General features: G+C 33.2%; 2 protein-coding genes across 2 annotated transcripts; one reads left to right on the forward strand and one right to left on the reverse strand.

The window, feature by feature from the left end:
- Positions 1–1,383: 1,383 nt before the first annotated feature.
- LOC139848263 (D-amino-acid transaminase, chloroplastic-like) lies at positions 1,384–4,948 on the forward strand. The gene is made up of 4 exons (XM_071837998.1): positions 1,384–1,425; positions 1,820–1,998; positions 2,158–2,831; positions 4,618–4,948. Exons 2-4 carry the CDS (start codon positions 1,880–1,882, stop codon positions 4,713–4,715), a joined length of 891 nt encoding a protein of 296 aa, XP_071694099.1. The 5' UTR covers positions 1,384–1,425; positions 1,820–1,879; the 3' UTR covers positions 4,716–4,948.
- Positions 4,949–5,183: 235 nt separating this feature from the next.
- Positions 5,184–11,429, reverse strand: LOC139847533 (la protein 1). Its single transcript, XM_071837214.1, has 10 exons — positions 11,242–11,429; positions 11,049–11,127; positions 10,677–10,829; positions 10,434–10,576; positions 9,642–9,790; positions 9,428–9,523; positions 9,071–9,347; positions 8,828–8,975; positions 7,108–7,183; positions 5,184–5,409 (listed from the first exon to the last, which is right to left on the reverse strand). Exons 1-10 carry the CDS (start codon positions 11,290–11,292, stop codon positions 5,292–5,294), a joined length of 1,290 nt encoding a protein of 429 aa, XP_071693315.1. The 5' UTR covers positions 11,293–11,429; the 3' UTR covers positions 5,184–5,291.
- Positions 11,430–20,984: the final 9,555 nt, after the last annotated feature.

Raw genomic sequence — 20,984 nt, forward strand, 5'->3', positions numbered from 1 at the left:
TGGAACTCGTGCAGATTCACTAAATCTGCGTGCAGATTCACATATTTTTTTTTTTTTGCAGATTTTTTTTTCTGTTCAGATTTTTTTTTTTTGCAGATTCAGTCAATCTGCGTGCAGATTAACGATTTTTTCCCATTTTTTTTTTTTTACAGATCGACTTTTTTTCAGTTTTTTTTATGCAGGTCGAGTCAATCTGCGTTTTTTTTTTTGCAGTTTTTTTTTTTTTTTGCAGATCAACTTTTTTCTGTGCAGATTTGACTTTTTTTTTGTGCAGACATTTTTTTGCAGTATTTTTTTTTTTTTTGCAGATTCATTTTTTTTTCCTGTGCAGATTCGCTGTTTTTTTTTCCAGTTTGTATTTTTTTTCATAGATTGAAGCTCAATCTCCACATAGATTGAAGTTCAATCTATGAGTTCTATGAGTTCTCTACATACTCTAGTTCTCTAGGGATCTTTTCACTATATATATATATATATATATATATATATATATATATATATATATATATATATATATATATATATATATAACCAATGGGGCTTTGCCTCATTGGTCACCATGTTAACATGGTGTTCGAGGAGACCAGGGTTCGAGTCTCGGGGGGGGGGGATTTTCGTGAATTAACTTCGTGAGCTAACCACTAACATTGCCTTTCAAAAAAAAAAAAATATATATATATATATATATATATATATATATATATATATTGTAGGTGATAACGAACTTGTAATGTAACTTATACCATAAAATCAAAAAAATTAAAATTATAAAATAACCTTCAAGCCGGCATATAAGTTAAAATCAAATTAATAAACGTAATATTCTTGTTCAGTTGTTCGGACAGATTTGTTTAAAACTTCATTCATTCATATTTTTGTCTTCTCTGATTTCCATGGCTGCTGCTCTGAGTAATTTCAAGGTGATTTTCGCGGGTCAACAGCAACAACAACCGAAACCTTTCAAACTTCTAAAATTCAGCTTACAAATTTCTCAATCAGGGAGACGATCGCATACCAGCATTAAAAATTCATTAATTGGTAAGCAGTTATCTATTCATTGACTTTATATTCAAAAATTATGTTTCCAATTTGGTAACTACTCAACAGAATGCCCTAAATTGTATAACCACATGTGATTTGAAAAGGTATTGGCCTATTGGGTCCAAATTCAAGTATGGCTTTTAGGTGTTGCTTCTATTTGCATTAAAATTGATTAATTAGAATAATTTTTTCAGTGTTTGGTAAACAGTAATTAATGTGATTAGTTTTTGAGTAACTGGTAAAACATTTTTGTTATAAAACTAATAATTAATTATAGGGATAAAAATGTTAATATTCATATTTCTTAAGCTAACATTTTACTTTTACTTGATGGTTGCAGAACATGCTCATGTACACGACATCCCACTTCTTTCTGCTTCAGAGGTATACTCCGTCTACATCCGCTAAATTTAGCTATTGTGTATTTGTGTTTTGATTTTATATATTTTTTAGAATTTAGGTATATAGAAAATATAAATAAGGCATGCTGAAATGCGTTAACTGCGTTAAGTTTTAACATAAATTTATGACATCAAACCGGTATTGATGTGTCAAGTTATTAAAAGTCAACATGGTCAAAGTGACCGACATCAGGTGTTTACATCACCATCTTGATCTTTTTGATCAGGATTTTCGAAAGTTACAGCCTTTTGAATCTTGAAACATAAACATGACCGAACTATGCTGCCTTATTGTATGATCTACCTCAATGAAATTTAGGAAGTCGAATTAAGATTTCGTATAAAAAGCTCACTTTGATGATCTGATTTCGTTGAAGGCAATAGAAAGATTATCGAAAAGTCGAGAAAGTTACAAAAGCACACAACGATATTTGGCTATGTATTCGAGTGTTTTTGGTGGAATCACAACTGATCAAAGTGCAATGGTGATTCCTATGGATGATCATATGGTTCATAGAGGACATGGCGTTTTTGATACAGCAGCCATAGTCGATGGGTTAGTTAGTTATTCAACCTTTTACATATTCTAAATGGTAAAAATAAAATTTTATGAACAGTAATTTGTGTGAAATTATAATTAAGAGCAAACAATAAAAGTAGTCTTTTATGAAATTTTAACTTACATCTGTTTGTGGTGTGTGTTTATATACTGCAGATGCTTATATGAGTTGGAGCAACACCTTGATCGGTTCCTAGGTTCAGCAAAACAGGCGAAAATAAACCCTCCTTTCGATAAACAAACGATTAAAACAATACTTGTACAAACGGTGAGTGCTTCATCTTGTCGAAACGGGTCGTTAAGATACTGGCTCTCATCGGGTCCCGGTGATTTCCAGCTCTCTCCCACAGGCTGCCACCAATCAACTCTATACGCAATTGTCATCCAAGACCAATCACCTCCTAATTACAGTGGCATAAAAGTAATTACATCTTCTATTCCAATAAAACCACCACAGTTTGCCATCATGAAGAGCGTAAACTATCTTCCGAACGTTCTTTCGAAAATGGAAGCGGAAGAAAACGGTGCGTATGCTGCAATTTGGTTGGATCAACAAGGTTTTGTTGCAGAAGGGCCGAGCATGAATGTGGCGTTTGTTACGCACGAGAACGAACTTTTGATGCCTCGTTTTGAAAAAATACTTAGTGGGTGTACAGCAAAAAGGGTGTTGGAGCTTGCGGGTAATTTGGTAAAAGAAGAGAAGGTTAGAGGGATAAAAGTACGAGATGTGACGGTTGAGGAAGGGAAACGAGCACAAGAAATGATGTTGATTGGTAGCGGAGTTCTTGTTCGACCCGTTTTGCAATGGGATAATCAGGTTATAGGCAAAGGTAAGAAATTTTTTTTTTTTTTCACCCATATACTTGGCATGTATGAATATAGGACAATTCTGACCCAGTTACTTATAAATGGGTTGGTTTGGGTTAACTTGTATCTCTGAAGACTCAAATAGGTACAACTGGGTAAAATAGAAATGGGTCCAAGGGGTTGAGGTGGCCAAAGTGTATTTTAATTTTTCCTTATATATACACTTATATATTATATATCATTTTATTCGTAACTCTGGATCATTATTGAAATTATATAGCTTTGTGATCCTGTCTGATGCACTATAGTTAAAAAAAAAAAAAAAAAAAAAAAAAAAAAGTCTGATATCTGAAGTTCGAAATTGTCTTGGGTAAATATTTTAACCATCAAACTATGTCTACATGTTATCTAACATGCCCATTTTGCCACTTGTAATACTAATACTAATACATTGCTTGTAAGGCCTTTAATTATCCGCTTTATACTTCGGGGTTGTTTTGGTGTGCATCTTGAAAGTGATAATAATGTCATTATCATCATGACCATAAGAGCACTGGGAGTGGTGACTGAGGTCACTTGGCATGTCAGGCCTGACTTGAGTCAGAAAAAGTGAGGAGTGGTGACCTCTGTCAGTTAGGCATGTCAGTTTATATTTTTATTATTTTTTTTATGATTTTAAATATAACATAAATTAATAAAAATAACTTTCATTAAAAATAAAAAAAAAATTACATTTCCTAAGACAATGTAAAAACATACGATTCCTAAAAATAAAATAAAAAAACATTACGATTCCTAAAAAAAAGAAAACATTACCAACCTAAAATTAAAAAAAAAAAAAAACATTACAAGTCCTAAAAATAAAAAAACAAACCGAAATTTCCTAAAAATTAACTCGTCCGATCGAGCCTTTCACGGGGTTTTAGGACTATTGTATCCCTCATCACTCTCGTCGTGCGGGTAGTGAGGACGTGGGCGGCGGATGAATTCACGGGACCATATGTGGATACAATACAAGTCGACAGACTCGTCGTTGAGTTTTGCTTTCCCGACTAGTTCTTCCCATTCTTCTTCAGTCGTGAGAAACTCAAAGTTTTGAGTTTCTGGAACGATGTACATAAAATCCGAGGCCTCGAAGTCGACATGCTCTCGTATGTAGTTGAACAAACGCCCTGTCCCACCCGTTAACGTCGAGGGACTCGAACGGAGTTAATTGCGAGTTGGAATACGATTTCCAATCGTCGCTGAGCTCTCCACCGTGGTAAACATTTAACCGAATAGTGCAAGAATTCATTTTTTTTTTTTGTAGTTTGGTGAGTTTGGTGAGGAAGTGTGTGTATATGTTTGAAGGGGTTTGGTGAGGATATATATATATATATATATATATATATATATATATATATATATATATATATATATATATATATATATATATATATATATATAAAGTGGGAAAAAACAAAAAACAAGAACCGTTGGAATTGCGTCGCGGTGGCGACTGACCGAAGGGGAACGAAGGAAACCGACGGGAGTCGGGAGTGGGGCGACGTGCCTGGGGACGAGGGTGGAACGAAGCACCACTCCTGGTGCTCTAATATGATTCACAACATTCACTTTTCTAGTATTTATGTTTATTTGATTATTTTGGTGTCAAATATTCAAGTTCAAATTATCATATTGAGTGATGCTGGCTGCAACAAAATACACAACAAATTTATCTAATGAATAATTAGCATGTGCCAAATACTCAACACAACTGAAAGAAGAATTTGAAACCTGATTTATTTCTTCATCTGAATCTTTCGGCAGGCAAAGCAGGTGTGGTGACAGTCTCTCTTAGAAAGCTAATTTTGGAGGACATGAAAAGCGGGCCGTCAACAATACGCACTGCCGTTCCTTACGTATAAAATAACTCCCTGGATATTCCATAGTCCGACAACACATTGCGAAATGATGCAATTACGGAAATTTACTGGATGTCTGCAGACTGCAGTGCAACAATTGGTTGCCGAATTGTAAAGTTAAAAGAAAAAATGTTACTTTGAAATGTTTATCACCACAGCTTGTTTGTATCCCTTTTAAAGATTGTGATCATTTTGAACTTTTGAACAAATAAATGCTAATTTGGTTAGTAAATGTTTAAAGACACATCACTTATCAAGCATATACTGATTTTATTCAAAATGGCGTTTTGTTAACAAAAAAAAATAAAATAAAATAAAAAAATAAAAAATAAAATAAAATGAGCACACTAAGTTATGAGAACAAGACCAAGAGCATGAATCAATTGCCAAAAAATTTCAAGGCTTTAATCATAAGGGCCATACTGGAAACTAAACCACCTTATTATAATAATAATCTTACACAAAGAACATATGATATATAATTAATGTTACTAGATTCTTCAGTGAAAGGGTAAGCGATGTCCAAAAAAAGACGAACCACTTGTTGCACATTTTAAACCGGGGAAGCCACTGATATGATCAAGCAGCTGCAACCTTTTGAAACTTGCTTTGTCGATTTCCAGAATTATTATTATCTCTTGAGCGGTTATGCTTCCCATTAAATTGCCGTCCACCTCTGTTGTTCCTTCCTCCTCCCCTAGACAAGTCAAAGACAACAATTTAATGAAGTTACAGAATATATCTTAAACAAAAACAAAATAAAAACGTATAAATTTCAAATAAGTAACACAAAAAAGCTTATTATATCTGTTTTATCTTCTATGCAGATCTATTGGGCTTCCGTGTTTACTCTCCCTGATGCTATAATAAAAGACATTGAGAAATTGCTCCGTGGTTTCTTATGGTGCCAGGGGGGATATGAAGACAGGTAGAGCTAAAGTTAAATGGGATGATGTTTGTTTGCCGAAAGAAGAAGGAGGGCTTGGTATCAAATATCTAAAAAATCGGAATTTTGCTTTAATGGCCACTCAGGTATGGAGACTCCTAACTAATAAACAATCTTTGTGGGTCAAATGGGTTCATTCATATCGTCTCCGGAAGAAAAGTTTTTGGGAGGTAACTGTTCCAGCTGATAGTAGTTGGGGTTGGCGGAAAATGCTGAGGATGCGTAATACACTTCGAGACAATTTGATACACCAAGTTGGGAACGGGCGAAATATCTTAGCATGGCATGACACTTGGTGTGAATACGGTCCTCTTGCAAATATTATCTCGAGCAGGGACATTAAAGTGGCAGGTTACTCGTTGCAAGCAAAGCTAAGGGATATTATTCGACATGATGGCTGCCAATGGCCACGATTTTGGGTTCAGAAGTATCCCTTCCTTCATCGGATCAATCCTCCCGTTTTTACTAATAATGAAGACGTGTTGATGTGGAAGGACAACAATGGTAATATGCAACGTTTTTCAGCTAACTTGGTTTGTAATTCAATTCGTCCCAGGTCGAATGTGGTTCCATGGTGTAGTTTAGTCTGGTTCTCTCAATGCATTCCTCGACACGCTTTTCTGACTTGGCTTCTCATGGGTGAAAAACTCAAGACTCAAGACAAAATAAAGGACTGGGAGAAGAATGGAGCGAATGGTGGAAGCTTATTATGTACTTTTTGCAAAACAGTCTCAGACTCCCATTCACATTTATTCTTTGAATGTTCTTACCCATTGCAGGTATGGTCCAAGATGAAGAGTCTAATTCAAATCCCTATCTCGAGTTCTAGATGGCTTGATGTGGTTAATCTGTTGAGTCCTGTAGCTTCGAAACAGCTTGCTCGTATAGTGGTTGCAAAGATTATTTTTTCGGCTACGATTTATTTTGTTTGGCAAGAAAGGAATCAAAGGCTATTCCAATCGAAGACAAGGTCAATCGAACAGTTGGTTCAGGTTATTACTTCAACGGTTCGTCTCAAGCTACTTTCGCTAAAATTTAAAAATTCTCAGGATGTGCAAAACATGAAGGCCTTATGGAGAGTACCTTGATTTGTGGTTCTTTGTTTAGTACAGCTCAATTTGAGTTTGCTTGTGTATAGGCTTTAGTATCTTTTTGATATTTAGTCTTCTGGTTCGTTTTGAGGCTTCAAGACTCTCTTGTAGCATTTGTGCTTGTAACCGTTTGTTTATATATATATATAGAAAATTCACCGGGTGACCCCCTTTACCCAAAAAAAAAAAAAAAGTAACACAAAAAAGCATGTGCTTGCGTGAATTGTAAGATTAAAAAAACAATACACATCCGATTCGCCAAATAAAAGGTAGGCATCTTTAAGTCAAGCATAATATGCTCAACTGAACACTAATATGCAATTCCAATAAGCTGATAAAATACTAGTAAAATACTAACCTACTCCAATTGCCTTTGTTTCCTCTAGATTTTTCTTGGCTGCGGAGCATGATCCAGTACTCCTTTTCCGCTTCACCTGAATACACGACATAATTTAACATCGCATTAAGCTGTATATTATTTAAAACAAAAAAAAAAGTAGTCATCGCAGATAAGATAGAAATCTTCTTGTCTAACTTTAATCAAACAAGACTACAATCATTATTGTACGTTATTAATTGGCATAACTTGTATATTTAATTTGAAAAGACAAGAAGTTATGTGTTATTAATTGACATAACTTGTATATTTAATTTACATAGACAAGAAGTTATGTGTAGCCCAAAATAATACTTTTTGTGTAGCTTAATTTTCCTACTTTAAAAACATCCTCTCTTTCTAAAGATTCTTCTCTCATTCATATATACACTATTTCTTGCTCAATAAGTTTCACTCCTCACACGCATTTCATTGAACAAACTCACACATCACAAATGAACGACCGATTACTCAAGTCTATAAGCTTCAGATCATCCGAACTTTCACATCTGCCTTAAACTTCAAGGTTACGTTACGACCCACACTTGACCAATAATCCATCAACAAGAGCTACGAGAAAATAATGACGTGTGTTGTGTACAACTACTATCCAGAGCCAGTAACTTCATTTATTTATATGAGGATGATGACTCCTCCAATAATCATTGATGTTGCCCCAATAGGTACTTTATTAGTATTAAATCATATAGCTGAGTTAACCTTAATTGTAAAAAACAATCCAAACTACATTGTACATCAACTTCTTTTTTTATTTAGTTTTGTTATTTAATTTTGTGAAGGTTATGTTGGTTTTGACAAAGTTACGCTACTCTGAGAATTCTACCTTCTTGCAACCAAACGTCATAAAAACCCATAACCCCACTAAATCAAATATGAAAACCTAATGAAAAAATAAGCTAATATAGTTATGTAATTTGGATTGCTATTTACAAGCAATGCCAATACAACCACGTGATTTAGTGTTAACAAAGCAACTAAAGGAGCCACATCATTGACTATTAGCGAAATGAACATCTTGATAAGAAATGAATTTAATGGTTTTGGCTAATAGTTGTACATAACACACTTCATTGTTTTCTCGCAGCAAGTGTCTTGATCAAGTATGAGTGGTAGTGTAAACTGTAAACTTGTGTTTGAAGAGGATGTGAAATTTCGAATGAATCGAGAGGAGATCTTCGTATGTAGCTTTGATCCGAGTAAAATTTGGTTAGACAATTTGCTTTTAATTTGATGTATAAACTTTTTTGTTTGTGATTTAGGAGAAACATGATCTGGCATTAAGCAAAACCGTTCGTCAACGTAACCGGAGTACAAAGGGTTGGGTCTTGAATATTTATTTAATCAAACCAATCCACTTATGATATTCAAACAAGACTGGGTCATGCCAAGATATATACTTCAAAAAAATTATACCCATGTGTGTAAGATAAGAAATCTTTAGGTGGCAATATGGGCGAGGAATGAGTTGGGCAATGAGTTGTAATAGGTTCACAATAAAGTAGTTTGATTTACTAGTTATAAACAAACTTTATACTATTAACCCGTATAACACATTTAATCACTTGGCTTGACCTACCAAACAAATAGAACCTTCGTGAAACCTATTTCATACAAATGAATAGTTAATTGCTACCTTTATTAGCAGACTCATAATTAAACCAGAATTTAAAAAATGTATTACCTGTTACAGGATCAAGAATTGCAATATAGTTCTTCACGATCAGACCACCTTCGTCAGTAAGCACAGCAGCAGTACGTGCTTTCTGTGCACCATCTGCTTCTTCAAACCGAATGTATCCTGATTCCTCCCCCATCTTAAAATCAATATACTGAAACGGACCCCACAAGATTATTATTCAGAATAAGTAACTATCAAAATTCAAAACAACCAAATCAAATGTAAAACTTGAAGATAATTGTATACCTTAACTGTACCGAATTTCTCAAAAACACTCTTGAGATCCTCACGTAGAACAACATCCTTATTGTCTTTGTACATGTCAGCAGACGTTTTTTTAGTCTCCGTCTTTTTGTCATCATCATTGTTCTCCTCGTCTTGTTCTGGATTAGATTTCACCTCAAACCCCTTTGATTCACCATCTCCTTCAGTAACCTCAGCAACCGATACCGATTTTTCCTGGTTATCATTTTTAACTGACGTGCTTTTCAACTTGAAAGCAACAAGCAAACCTTTTGGGTACCTGTTAACATCAAATTACATAAGAACTCACAACAACATATAACTCATAACAATGAAAAGCTATCACATTTCACTACTTACTCTTCTTCGTGAGAACCGTTTTTACGATTTGACAGCATCTCGCGACGGGTACTTTCAGCTTCTTCATCAATGGCTCTCTGCTCATCAAACTCTTTCCTAAAATTAGTAAAAATTCATGTGATTAAGATAGAGATATAACAGTTACAAAACATCAAACATGAAATCAAAGATATAACTAAAAGATCACCATTACAATGCACAAAATATTACATACTTGGGCGTTAGTTTCAACTCAGCACCTCGAAAGACGAGTTTTTGTGCCGAAATCTTTGTGGCATCTTCCTCAGATGAGAACTCAACAAGAGCTGTACCACAAAATACTCGCTTATCACCAACATGGCGGGGCAACCTTACACTATTGACCTGCATTAACAGCAAAAAAAGATTCAGTACCAGTTTAATGATATATATATATTTGGTTAAAGTATTATATATTTTTCAAACTAGTGGCCCGTTTTATCAGCACGTCTTTACCAATTTACGCAAAATTTACTTTTTAACGGAACTAATTCATAAAAGATTCAATATTGTACAAATTCTTGAGTATGCCTATTCTTAAACTTGTAGACACTTATAGGATGAAGGGAGTATTATATATCTTGAAATATATACATTGTCTACTTCTCAATTTATCCAACCAAACTTCCATATTTACAGCATTATAGATGACTTAATAACTACTAAGGTGTTGTTTGTTTATTAAGATGTTTTTGTCTGAAGATCTGAAGATCTGCCTGCCAACCATGTCTGTAAAGAAGATGTGGTCTAAAGATCTGTATGATGAATACTGAAGACTGTTTGTTTTTATGTCTGCAAAATAACTTAATCATGTCTGCAACACTTAGAAGCACATTTTTAAGTCTGCACTTGCAGACATAATAAGACATTATTTTATCTTATGTCTTTCGAAAAACAAACAGTCTACAGTAAAAACGTTTGCGAGCGCACAGACATATGACATAATAATGTCAGCAAAACAAAAAAACAAACGACACCTAAAACTCACCTTTGCAGATTGTCCAAAAAAGGACTCCACCTCCTCAAGTTTTACGTCATACGCAATCGGTGATGCAGCAATCGTTCTACTATCTAGTTGCTCAATTACCTCCTCTGCTTTTGGGAGTTCTGTTGTCCTTCCAACTTTCTTTCCTAAAATATCATACACACCAAACACACTAACCATCAATATTTAAAAGTAAAAACGTTTAACACACCAACAACATCATCAACAAAAAACCCTCAAGCATACCATCTTCAGAAATTTTAAGAGTAGTCGAATTGGCCTTCAATGTTTCAGCAACAGCTGCCACTGTATCTTCAGAAACATCTTCAGGCTTAATGTCACCTAGTCCCAGATGACCTCTCATTCGCGCAAATGAACATATCAAAGCCAAGCTTACCACTGTTTTACTTTCAGTTAAGCAAAATTTCGACCGTGTTCCGTCATTAAAATACAACAGTAACCTTTTAAATATAAACAAAAGAGCATGAAGTAATTGAAGACAAACATAGACACCGCATATAAGCTAACATATACTCTGAAATACGTAAAACTATCTACAATTTTTTTGGCTGTATAATTAATATTTATTCATAAAGATCATAAATAAAATAAGGATACTGCCATCTTCACTTTGAGTAATTGTATTCATAAGAAATTTATCTTTTGGAAGATTACTATCACTGAAATAGAACTCAACCTGCCATATAACATCCATTCAAAGTATTTTATTGATTAATAACAAATATAACGTTACATGATAATAATCAGCTAAAATAATATAATAATAATTAGTGAAGTTCGAGTTCAAAACCTGTCGAATGACTTTCTTAACGGTTTCTTCATCCAATTGATTTGCCACCATCTTCTCGGTTCGAATATGTCCGCCTACCTACGAGAGTAATAAAAAGATTACAGAGAGAGATATAACAAGCCGAGAGAAATTAGGTTTATGATATGTTAATGGGGGCGGTTATTCTAGGGTTTAAGACTTTAAAGGAGTTTCATTGTTTCATACTCCTATACTACTGAGCTCTCTTTGGGAGGAACAAGAAAGTAGAAGGGGGCGAAATGAAAATTATATCTATATATGAATTTCCCAAAGACATACCGGGAGTGAATAGTAATCAGGGGCATTTTTGACTTTTCATCTTTTTTTATTTTTTTATCTATATAAAAGACATAATGGAAGTGAATAGTAACTAGGGGTGTTTATGATTTTCCACCTTTATTGTTTTTTTTTATCTATATATCTAAAAGACATAGTGAAAGTGAATAGTAATCAGAGGTATTTTCGACTTTTCACCTTTTTTTGTTTTTTTTATCTATATATCTAAAAGACATAGTGGAAGTGAATAGTAATTAGGGTTATTTTCGATTTTTCACCTTTTTTGTTTTTTTATCTATATATCTAAAAGACATAGTGGAATTGAATAGTAACTAGGGGTATTTCTGACTTTTCACCTTTTTTTTTTTGGAATCATTTAAATTTCGTTTCACCAACAAAGACCCCCAGACTTTTTCAAAAAATTCAAATCGACCCCCCAAACAGGGGAGTAAAGTGTCAAATAACCATTTTCATAAAAAAAATCTTAAAAAAATACCCCCAAATCTTCAACGGGTCATATCTTCTCGCTCGCAACGAGTTAAATTTTTCCGACACCATCGTTAAACTCGAAATAATTTTAGAAACACAATGTTACTAACTATACGCAAAACGGACACTTTTTAAAAAACGCTAAATATTTGAGGTACTTTTCATACACGTTGATTTTGCGTTAAATTTTTAAAAGTCCACAATTCCATAGCGAAATGCGGAGATGTACATAGATTGTTAATTTTACATAACATTTAAATCTTTCGCGAGCTATACCTTTTAGTTCGACTCGAGTTGCATTTCAACGACATCATCGTTAGCCACGAAATAATTTTACAAACTAAACGCAATAAAAGACATTTAAAACCGAACCCCTGGCGCGAATCGAGGGTTCGAAACCTAGTTATGTCTATAATGAAGATATGGTCTAAAGTTCTGTATACCGAATACTAAAGACTGTTTTTATGTCTGCATCACTTAGAAGCACATTTTTATTTATGTGAGATTGCAGACAGAATATGAGACATTATTTTATCTTATGTCTTCAGAACAACAAATAGTATGCAGTAAAAACGTCTGCAAACGCGCAGACATAAGACATAACAAGTTCTTTAAACCGTAAAAACAAAACGGCGCCTTAGTGTTCGGGTTGCAGCTAGGATTGGAGATGGCTTTTGATCATTCCTTGATGTTATGATTCCGGGCTCTCTTTTTAGGCCATGGTGTGGTAGTAATTTGGTTTCACGTCTTTCGTTGTATGGTTGTGGGCTTTCTTTACTTTGTTGAAACGTTCTTTTTGCTATAAAATTCATAATTTTTTTGCCTGGAAAGAATCCGAGCTCTTCGGAGTGTAGTTCACTGCTGTGATGACCCGGAAATTTCTGACCAAATTTAAACTTAATCTTTGTATAATTAACATTTCCGACACGATAAGCAAAGTCTGTAAAACTGAATCTCAAAATTTTTGAACTACTTTTATATATTTAAATACCCTTCGGTTATTTTCAACGATTCGCGAACAATTATATGTAAATATATACATATATACTATAACTTGAAAAGGTAACAATGTATTAATTGTTTGATACCGTACATTAAACTTATTGGTTTAAATATCTATTTGAATATATATGATAAGTTGAAATATTTATTATTAAATTTTATGTGTATTTAAAAACTGATTTATGTATATTAAAAAGATATATACATATATATAATTTCAAGTTATTTAGTAAACGATAGTAACATTCGTTTATTGATTCGATTGATATTTAGATAAGTTAACTAAAGCGTTTAAGATGAACCAGTAAAACACTAATTTGCTACAGTATTTTCAAATTGCTACAGTACCCAAAATGCTACAGTGTTTTCGAAAATCACTATTTGCTACAGCGAAATTGACTTTGCTACAGTGAATTGCTACAGTAAAAATTGACTTTGCTAAAGTAGCTTTGCTACAGTAAAACACTATTTCAAAATGAAAATGTATGTATTATATATATATATATATATATATATATATATATATATATATATATATATATGTTAACAAATAGCGAGACGATGATTTATAGAAGTAAATGACCAAAACACTCAAATGTATAAGTTATACCTCGAGTGGTATGGTTTAGGGATAATTTAAGACTATATTTTAACAAAGGTACGAGTCACGAAACGTAAAAAGCGAGTTTTCTAAGTGTACGAAAATGCGTTCGAGAAACCGGAACCGGCACATAAGTCGAGTAAAAACGTACGACTTATCGGAACAAAAATTACAAGTCAACTATGCATGTGAATTTAATATAATATATAATTAATTATATAAATTAAATATATTATATATTATATAATATTATGTCGACAAGCTAAATGTTAAATGATCGTGAGCTGGAAATCTTGCCCATGCGATCGCATGGGAGAAAGGCTTGGAAGCCATGCGATCGCATGGCACCATATTACTGGCCAAGTCTATATAAAAGCTCGACTTCGGTTCTGTTTTCTCACACACATATACGATACATCTTATATTTATATTATTATTATTATTATTATTATTATTATTATTATTATTATTATTATTATTATTATTATTATTATTATTATTTTTATTTTTATTATTAAGATTAATGTTATTATTAATCTAATTATTATTAGTAATATTATTAGTATTATACATAAAATACTACGACGAGGTCATGAGCGTGTCACTTTCAAAATAGTTTTATGAGCGGGATAAAGCTAAGGAAATTATGAGTTATTGCCAAGGAGGTTATGGGTAATGTTCGGGGGTATAATTATGAATCAAATCTAGTGTTTATCATCTCTGTTGCGTCTACGTACTTTTCTGAAATATGGAATCACAATATTGATACGTTGAGATCTACGGTTATTTGGTAATCCGAGTTTCGGTCACATTTTGGTGAACGACTATATATGCTGCTAAGGTGAGTTTCATTTGCTCCCTTTTTAATTGCTTTTGCAATCTTGATGATGTAGCGTGAGGGTACGAAATAGTAGTATTTTTAATACAAAATACTACAAAATATGACACAAGTTTTATTAATTTACGGATGGGATATACCTAAACCTTGCTACAACACTATAGGCAGTGTACCTAATCGTAGAGTAGTATAGTTTTTAGTAAGTCCGGTTCGTTCCACAGGGAGCGGGCTTATTGCACACTATATTTTTAAACAACTATATTTGTACAAAATATATATAATTATATAAAATAATATATAAAAGGGGGTTTACCGTTTAATGACCGGTTTGTCGATTTATATTTTAAGCGAAGCGTATAGTAAATGTTGATATTTAAATAACAATAAAATAAATAATCATAATTAAAATGACAATAAATAAAAGTACGAGGAAATATGAAATAAAATATATTATGCTTATTTAAACTTCCGTAACCATGATGGTTGACGTGTTGATTTTAGTTTTATGCCCATGGGTTAATTGTCCTTTGTCCTGGATTATTTAATATGTCCGTCTGGTTTTCGTCCATAACAGTCCATCAGTCATAAATATAAAGTGCGAGTGTCCTCGTCAAATTATTATTATACCCGAAGTTAAATATTCCAACTAATTGGGGATTCGAATTGTAACAAGGTTTTAATACTTTGTTTAATGAATACACCAGGTTATCGACTGCGTGTAAACCAAGGTTTTACTACTTTGTTAACAATTACACCAATTACCCTTGAATGTAATTTCACCCCTGTTTTAATTATTCTAGTGGCTATTAATCCATTCCCGTGTCCGGTTAAATAAACGATTATTCGTACATATAAATACCCCGCCCATCGTGTCCGATTGAGTGTATATGGTAATTTATAGGGACGCCCAATTGTAGATCTTTATATTAACATTAACAAACTATCATTTAGTTAAACAAATATAAAGCCCATTAATAGCCCATAGTCTAATTTCCACAAGTGTCGTTCTTTTGTCCAAACCCCAATTATGGTACAAAGCCCAATTGCCCAATTTTAGTAATTAGCCCAACATCATGATTACTTCATTTTAAATAAGCATAATAATAACTTAGCTACGAGACATTAATTTAAAAAGGAGAACATAGCTTACATTGATTATTTATCGCGTAGTGTTACACGGACAGAGTTTCGACTTCAAAAACCCGTAAAATAACCTTTACATAACCCGAACTAATCTAATATAACACTAATCTATACTATATATATATATTTATTTATTTATTATCTTATGGAGTATTATTATTATTATTATTATTCGGCAGAATTCGCGACCTTTTATAGGGATTCTGAAATTTCTGTGCTCCGCGAGTCGCGGCACTTTTGGCCTTCCAGCTCCGCAAGTCGCGGAGGTTCCAAAACCAGCCCACAAGTTTAAGATCCAAGGCTGCCGACGGTTTTTATTTAAATATATATAATATATAAATAATTTTTATAATTATTTATATATTATATTATATTTATATACATAGTAGACTCGTAATTTTTTTTTCGTTGCGTCGAGCGTTGAGAGTTGGTTCATGTACCGGTTCCGAATTTTCGAACGTCCTTGCGTACGCTGAGATATTTTGTACTTTGCGTTTCGTAACTTGTACTCTTGTCATTTTTAGACGTTCCTTATCAATAAATTGAACCTTTTTAATTGTATCTTGTACTTTTGAGCTTTTTGGACCTTTGCGTCTTCAATTCGTTGTTTTCGCCTTTTGTCTTCGCACTTATTTAATATAAATGAATATTACATGAAAATGGAACAATTTCAACTGAAATCTTTACATATCGGAGGGATATTGATACTAAATATATGTTCATTTGGAGCACTATCAAATATCCCCACACTTGAACGTTGCTTGTCCTCAAGCAATACAGTCTTGAAATAAAACACACTAGAATCACTTCTTTATTCTTCACACTTTGTACATCAGTGATTTTGATACGGCGGTATAAACAATGATAGTAGCATTTGTGGTTTACAGTCCCACATGACTATGAAAATTTAGATCCGTTAGGAAATTGGATCTTTATAAAAACATTTGATCTTTTGAAAATTCATGCTAGATTTTACCCTAGACAGGTTTTCCGGAATAACCCTTCACCGGTGTTTGCAAAATATTTTTGTGGGTTGGTGGGTTTCAGATTTGAAAATTTTAGCTCAAAACTTATGGTTTTGTTTCACCCACTTGCTAACCTTGTATTAGGAAAGCAACACGTCCAATTTACTTGTCCCGTATATTACCTTTCGGTAAACTACCGTCCGGTTGTAAAGGAAAGCGATGAACAAGCAACTGTTAAGGCAATGTCCCGTGACATGCTTTTGATTATGGTCTTTAACGTGTCGGATGCAATACTATCCTTTGTAGGAGCAATAGTAAAGATCACCCTATAGTTTTTCGGTCTTGGCAAAAGGTCCTGTCTTCGACCAATATGCAACCACCGTTCTTACGGTTGACACCCGATTTGGTTCAGGTGACCTAATGAATTCTAGGTGAATTCCTAGGATTTTACGTTCAATGGTAATGAACGCATTGAAAATGGGTTTTCAGAAAACAAATCGGTTTATAATTTGATCAAAATATTTTCTCGTTCAAGCTCGAGTTTAGATATCATTGAATTCCATGAGTTTGTAATTCTCAATCTTTAAGGTCAATCTCAAGGATTGAGTAATATCAGGCTTAAAAGCTGATTTTTAATCTTTTAAGGAGATTATCCTTTCTGGGGATCTGATTCATTAGTCTTATCAAGCTAATTTGCACGGTGCCTCCCCATTGTACGAGATAAATCCTTCTCATGGTTAGGATAAATCTGACCACATGGCGACCCTGTTTGATGCTGAGGTCCGTGGATTTCCTGCTGATTTTAGAGATGACTTTTCTAGATTTTTCGTCAACCTACAGCTGGTCTGGACGACAACTTCTTGACCTAAATCAAGAAGCGCGTGTCTTTTTCGGAAGACTTTACTTCCTTTTAATGATGGAATTAATTCATCGTGTAGATCCATCTTTCTTTCAAATATATTACAGTAAACCGGGTAAAACTGATTAGTATCATCCAAAACAAAAGTACCTGCAATAATCTTGTACAAAGATATGTGATAGATAATTTTTAATTGAATAACTTGGTACATTCTCCCCACACTTAGTTTCTTTCTTTGCCTTTTTATTCTCCTTTATTCCATTTTAAATGAATTCAAGCATTTTAGGTTGTTTCTCAATTTATGTCCTTTCCGAGGTAACGATAATTTCGGTATTAACACCTAGTTTTCATCGTTCATAAATATGTATAAACATGATTTTGAGTTCATTTAGTTGAAAATTTTTCAAATTTTCACAAAATTTGGCAAATAAACCAAGTATAAACCTGAGAGAATTTATAACCCTTCCCCACACTTGAGATCATGCAATGCCCTCATTTACATGAAATCAGACTATAATTATAAATTCATGAGGGTGATTAGTGTAGAAAAGTAATTAAAAATACCCAGTTTGTAATTACAAAGCTCGTCGAATGATAGATGGCGCGTCTCATCGTTCATTCCTTTATGTTTTATCACACATATTTTTCTTCAAAAACGGTTGCTTTTCTGAACTGTTTGCTAATCTTTAAAAATACGTCTTTTGCCCTAATTTATTATGCATGTTTATTAACGAGTTATGCACTAACCCGAACCCCTAATTTAACTTTAAGTAGGGTTAAACTTCCCCACACTTAGCTGACGATATGTGAAGTCAGTAGAATAAGTTCCAAGAATTAAAATAGTGAGCCAGTTATTTACATCTCGGGTGGTATATATTATATCAATGGGTTTAAAGTTTAGACCCACCCGATTGTCACTACTTAATTCTTTTTTAAGTGTAGCTTTTAGTAAATGGATATGTCTCTTTTCTGGTTCTTGGTCAAATGGATCGATATACACCGACATACATATTTCTATAGGGTGGACAATTCCTAACATTTCCTTCCTTTTATTCTCAGGATCAAAGTTTTCACCTCTATTACCCAATTGGGTGAAATTCGAGGTGTCATTATCTATTACAGCTCGTAGTTCATTTCCGGTGGATGACTCGTCTATTGAGAATATTGTGTTGGAAGGTTGTGGAATGGTGAAGTTCGGTTTGGCCTCGGGGGTAAAATTTTCAACGTTATCGTATTCCCAAGAGTACCAATTTGTCACCCTTACTTCTTCTTTATCCATTGATGGATCGATGATTTCGTCGGTAGAGGCTAATGGGTCGATATGTTGTGAAATTGGTAAGACTGAATAAAAAGTATCATCGGGATAGTTGGTGATTTCGGAGCTCTCGAATTCATCAAAATTCGATGATATGAGATTTTCTTGCACACGACTCCTCAGATCAACAGGTGTGTAGTCTGATAGAGTTTCAGCTTGCCCGTTTACAAACTCTCTCATTTGTTCATTTTGAGCATTGAGTTCTTCGAGTTTGATTTTCATATAATCTAAAGAATTTTCAGGCACATAATTTTCCTCGTCTTCTGGTTATTGAGTTTGGATATATTCTTGGGAATAATCCCAATTTGAATTGTATTCTTCGTAATCGTTCCATTCAGGTTCCGTGGGTGCGTAATTTTCCATAGGAACGTAATAGTAACATTCCCATGTTGAGTGATAATCTCCACAAATTTCACAACCAGTTATTGTTTCGTCGTTCGTGATCCAAGATTGACCGAATGAATTTTTATCAACACTCGTTTGAGAGTATTGATTTAATTGATTTCGGATATCAAAAAGAGTTTCCATAGCCTTGTTTTCAAAATTTTCCATTTTATTGCGATGGCCAGATTTTAGCTACAATGTGGTGCATTTACTAATTATCCTATTATTTATAAAAATAGAAAAACTTATATAAGTTGTCCAATTAATAGACTTTTCTGCTTTTGCCCACGTTTCGAATAGCCAAAAGATGCAGCAGGGAGCCAGAACCCTTTAAATCGGAAGCTCACAACTCAGCCACTAACAAATCCAACTATTACTACGAAGCAGAAAATTGTCAACGTCCATTAATTTAACCACTTAAATAATTTTTCTTTCCGTTTGAGATAAGAAATAGAGAAAATTTCTAAGTCCTAAAAACTAAAGCGTTGAGAAATAAGAAAGAAAAAGAATGCGCGTCGAAAAAAAAACGTCGAAAAATAAAAATAAGAAAAGAGCGCGTCGAAACTTAAAAGTCTAAAAATTAAATCTAAAAAGTTGCGCTTAAATGTATTAAAGCTTACAGGAATTCTATATCCAAAACGGCAATAACTTAATTAGGCACTAAAATCTAAAAACTGCGTCGCAAAATTCTAAAGCACCTAAATCTTAGTCTAAAGAAAAAGCACTTAAGGGATTTTACGGCAAAGCCTAAAAATCTAAAAATAAAAATAAGCTACGGCAAAATACTAGAACTTAAAACTAGCTACGAACAATAACGATACAAATATTACACAAAAATATTATTTTTTATACAAATAAAAATAAACTTAAAGTTGTAAAAAGTACAATTTTTATAAAAATATTATTTTTATATTTTTATTTTTATATTTTATAAAAGTATTAATTTTTTTATATATTAAAATTAAATATAATTAATTATAACTAATTAATTAAAACTTAAAACTAAATTATATTAATAATAAACTAATTAGGTTTAAATAATAATAAATAATAATCCGTAATTAATGCGATTTTAGGGTTTCTGTCAGCTCGTCAGGGCGGCTCCGCGAGTCGCGGTTCCACTTGCCTTACAACTCCGCAAGTCGCGGAGGATGTAAAACGTTTTTTTTTTTTTTTTTTTTTTTTTTTTTTTTTTTTAATAAATTTTATATTGTTTTTTCTAAAAATATATTTATACAAATATATATTAAAAATATAGCGTTTCACCGATTCCCCGGCAGCGGCGCCAAAAACTTGATGATGTAGCGTGAGGGTACGAAATAGTAGTATTTTTAATACAAAATACTACAAAATATGACACAAGTTTTATTAATTTACGGATGGGATATACCTAAACCTTGCTACAACACTATAGGCAGTGTACCTAATCGTAGAGTAGTATAGTTTTTAGTAAGTCCGGTTCGTTCCACAGGGAGCGGGCTTATTGCACACTATATTTTTAAACAACTATATTTGTACAAAATATATATAATTATATAAAATAATATATAAAAGGGGGTTTACCGTTTAATGACCGGTTTGTCGATTTATATTTTAAGCGAAGCGTATAGTAAATGTTGATATTTAAATAACAATAAAATAAATAATCATAATTAAAATGACAATAAATAAAAGTACGAGGAAATATGAAATAAAATATATTATGCTTATTTAAACTTCCGTAACCATGATGGTTGACGTGTTGATTTTAGTTTTATGCCCATGGGTTAATTGTCCTTTGTCCTGGATTATTTAATATGTCCGTCTGGTTTTCGTCCATAACAGTCCATCAGTCATAAATATAAAGTGCGAGT

This window comes from Rutidosis leptorrhynchoides, chromosome 5 (genome assembly GCF_046630445.1).
Source record: "Rutidosis leptorrhynchoides isolate AG116_Rl617_1_P2 chromosome 5, CSIRO_AGI_Rlap_v1, whole genome shotgun sequence".
Lineage (NCBI taxonomy): Eukaryota > Viridiplantae > Streptophyta > Magnoliopsida > Asterales > Asteraceae > Rutidosis > Rutidosis leptorrhynchoides.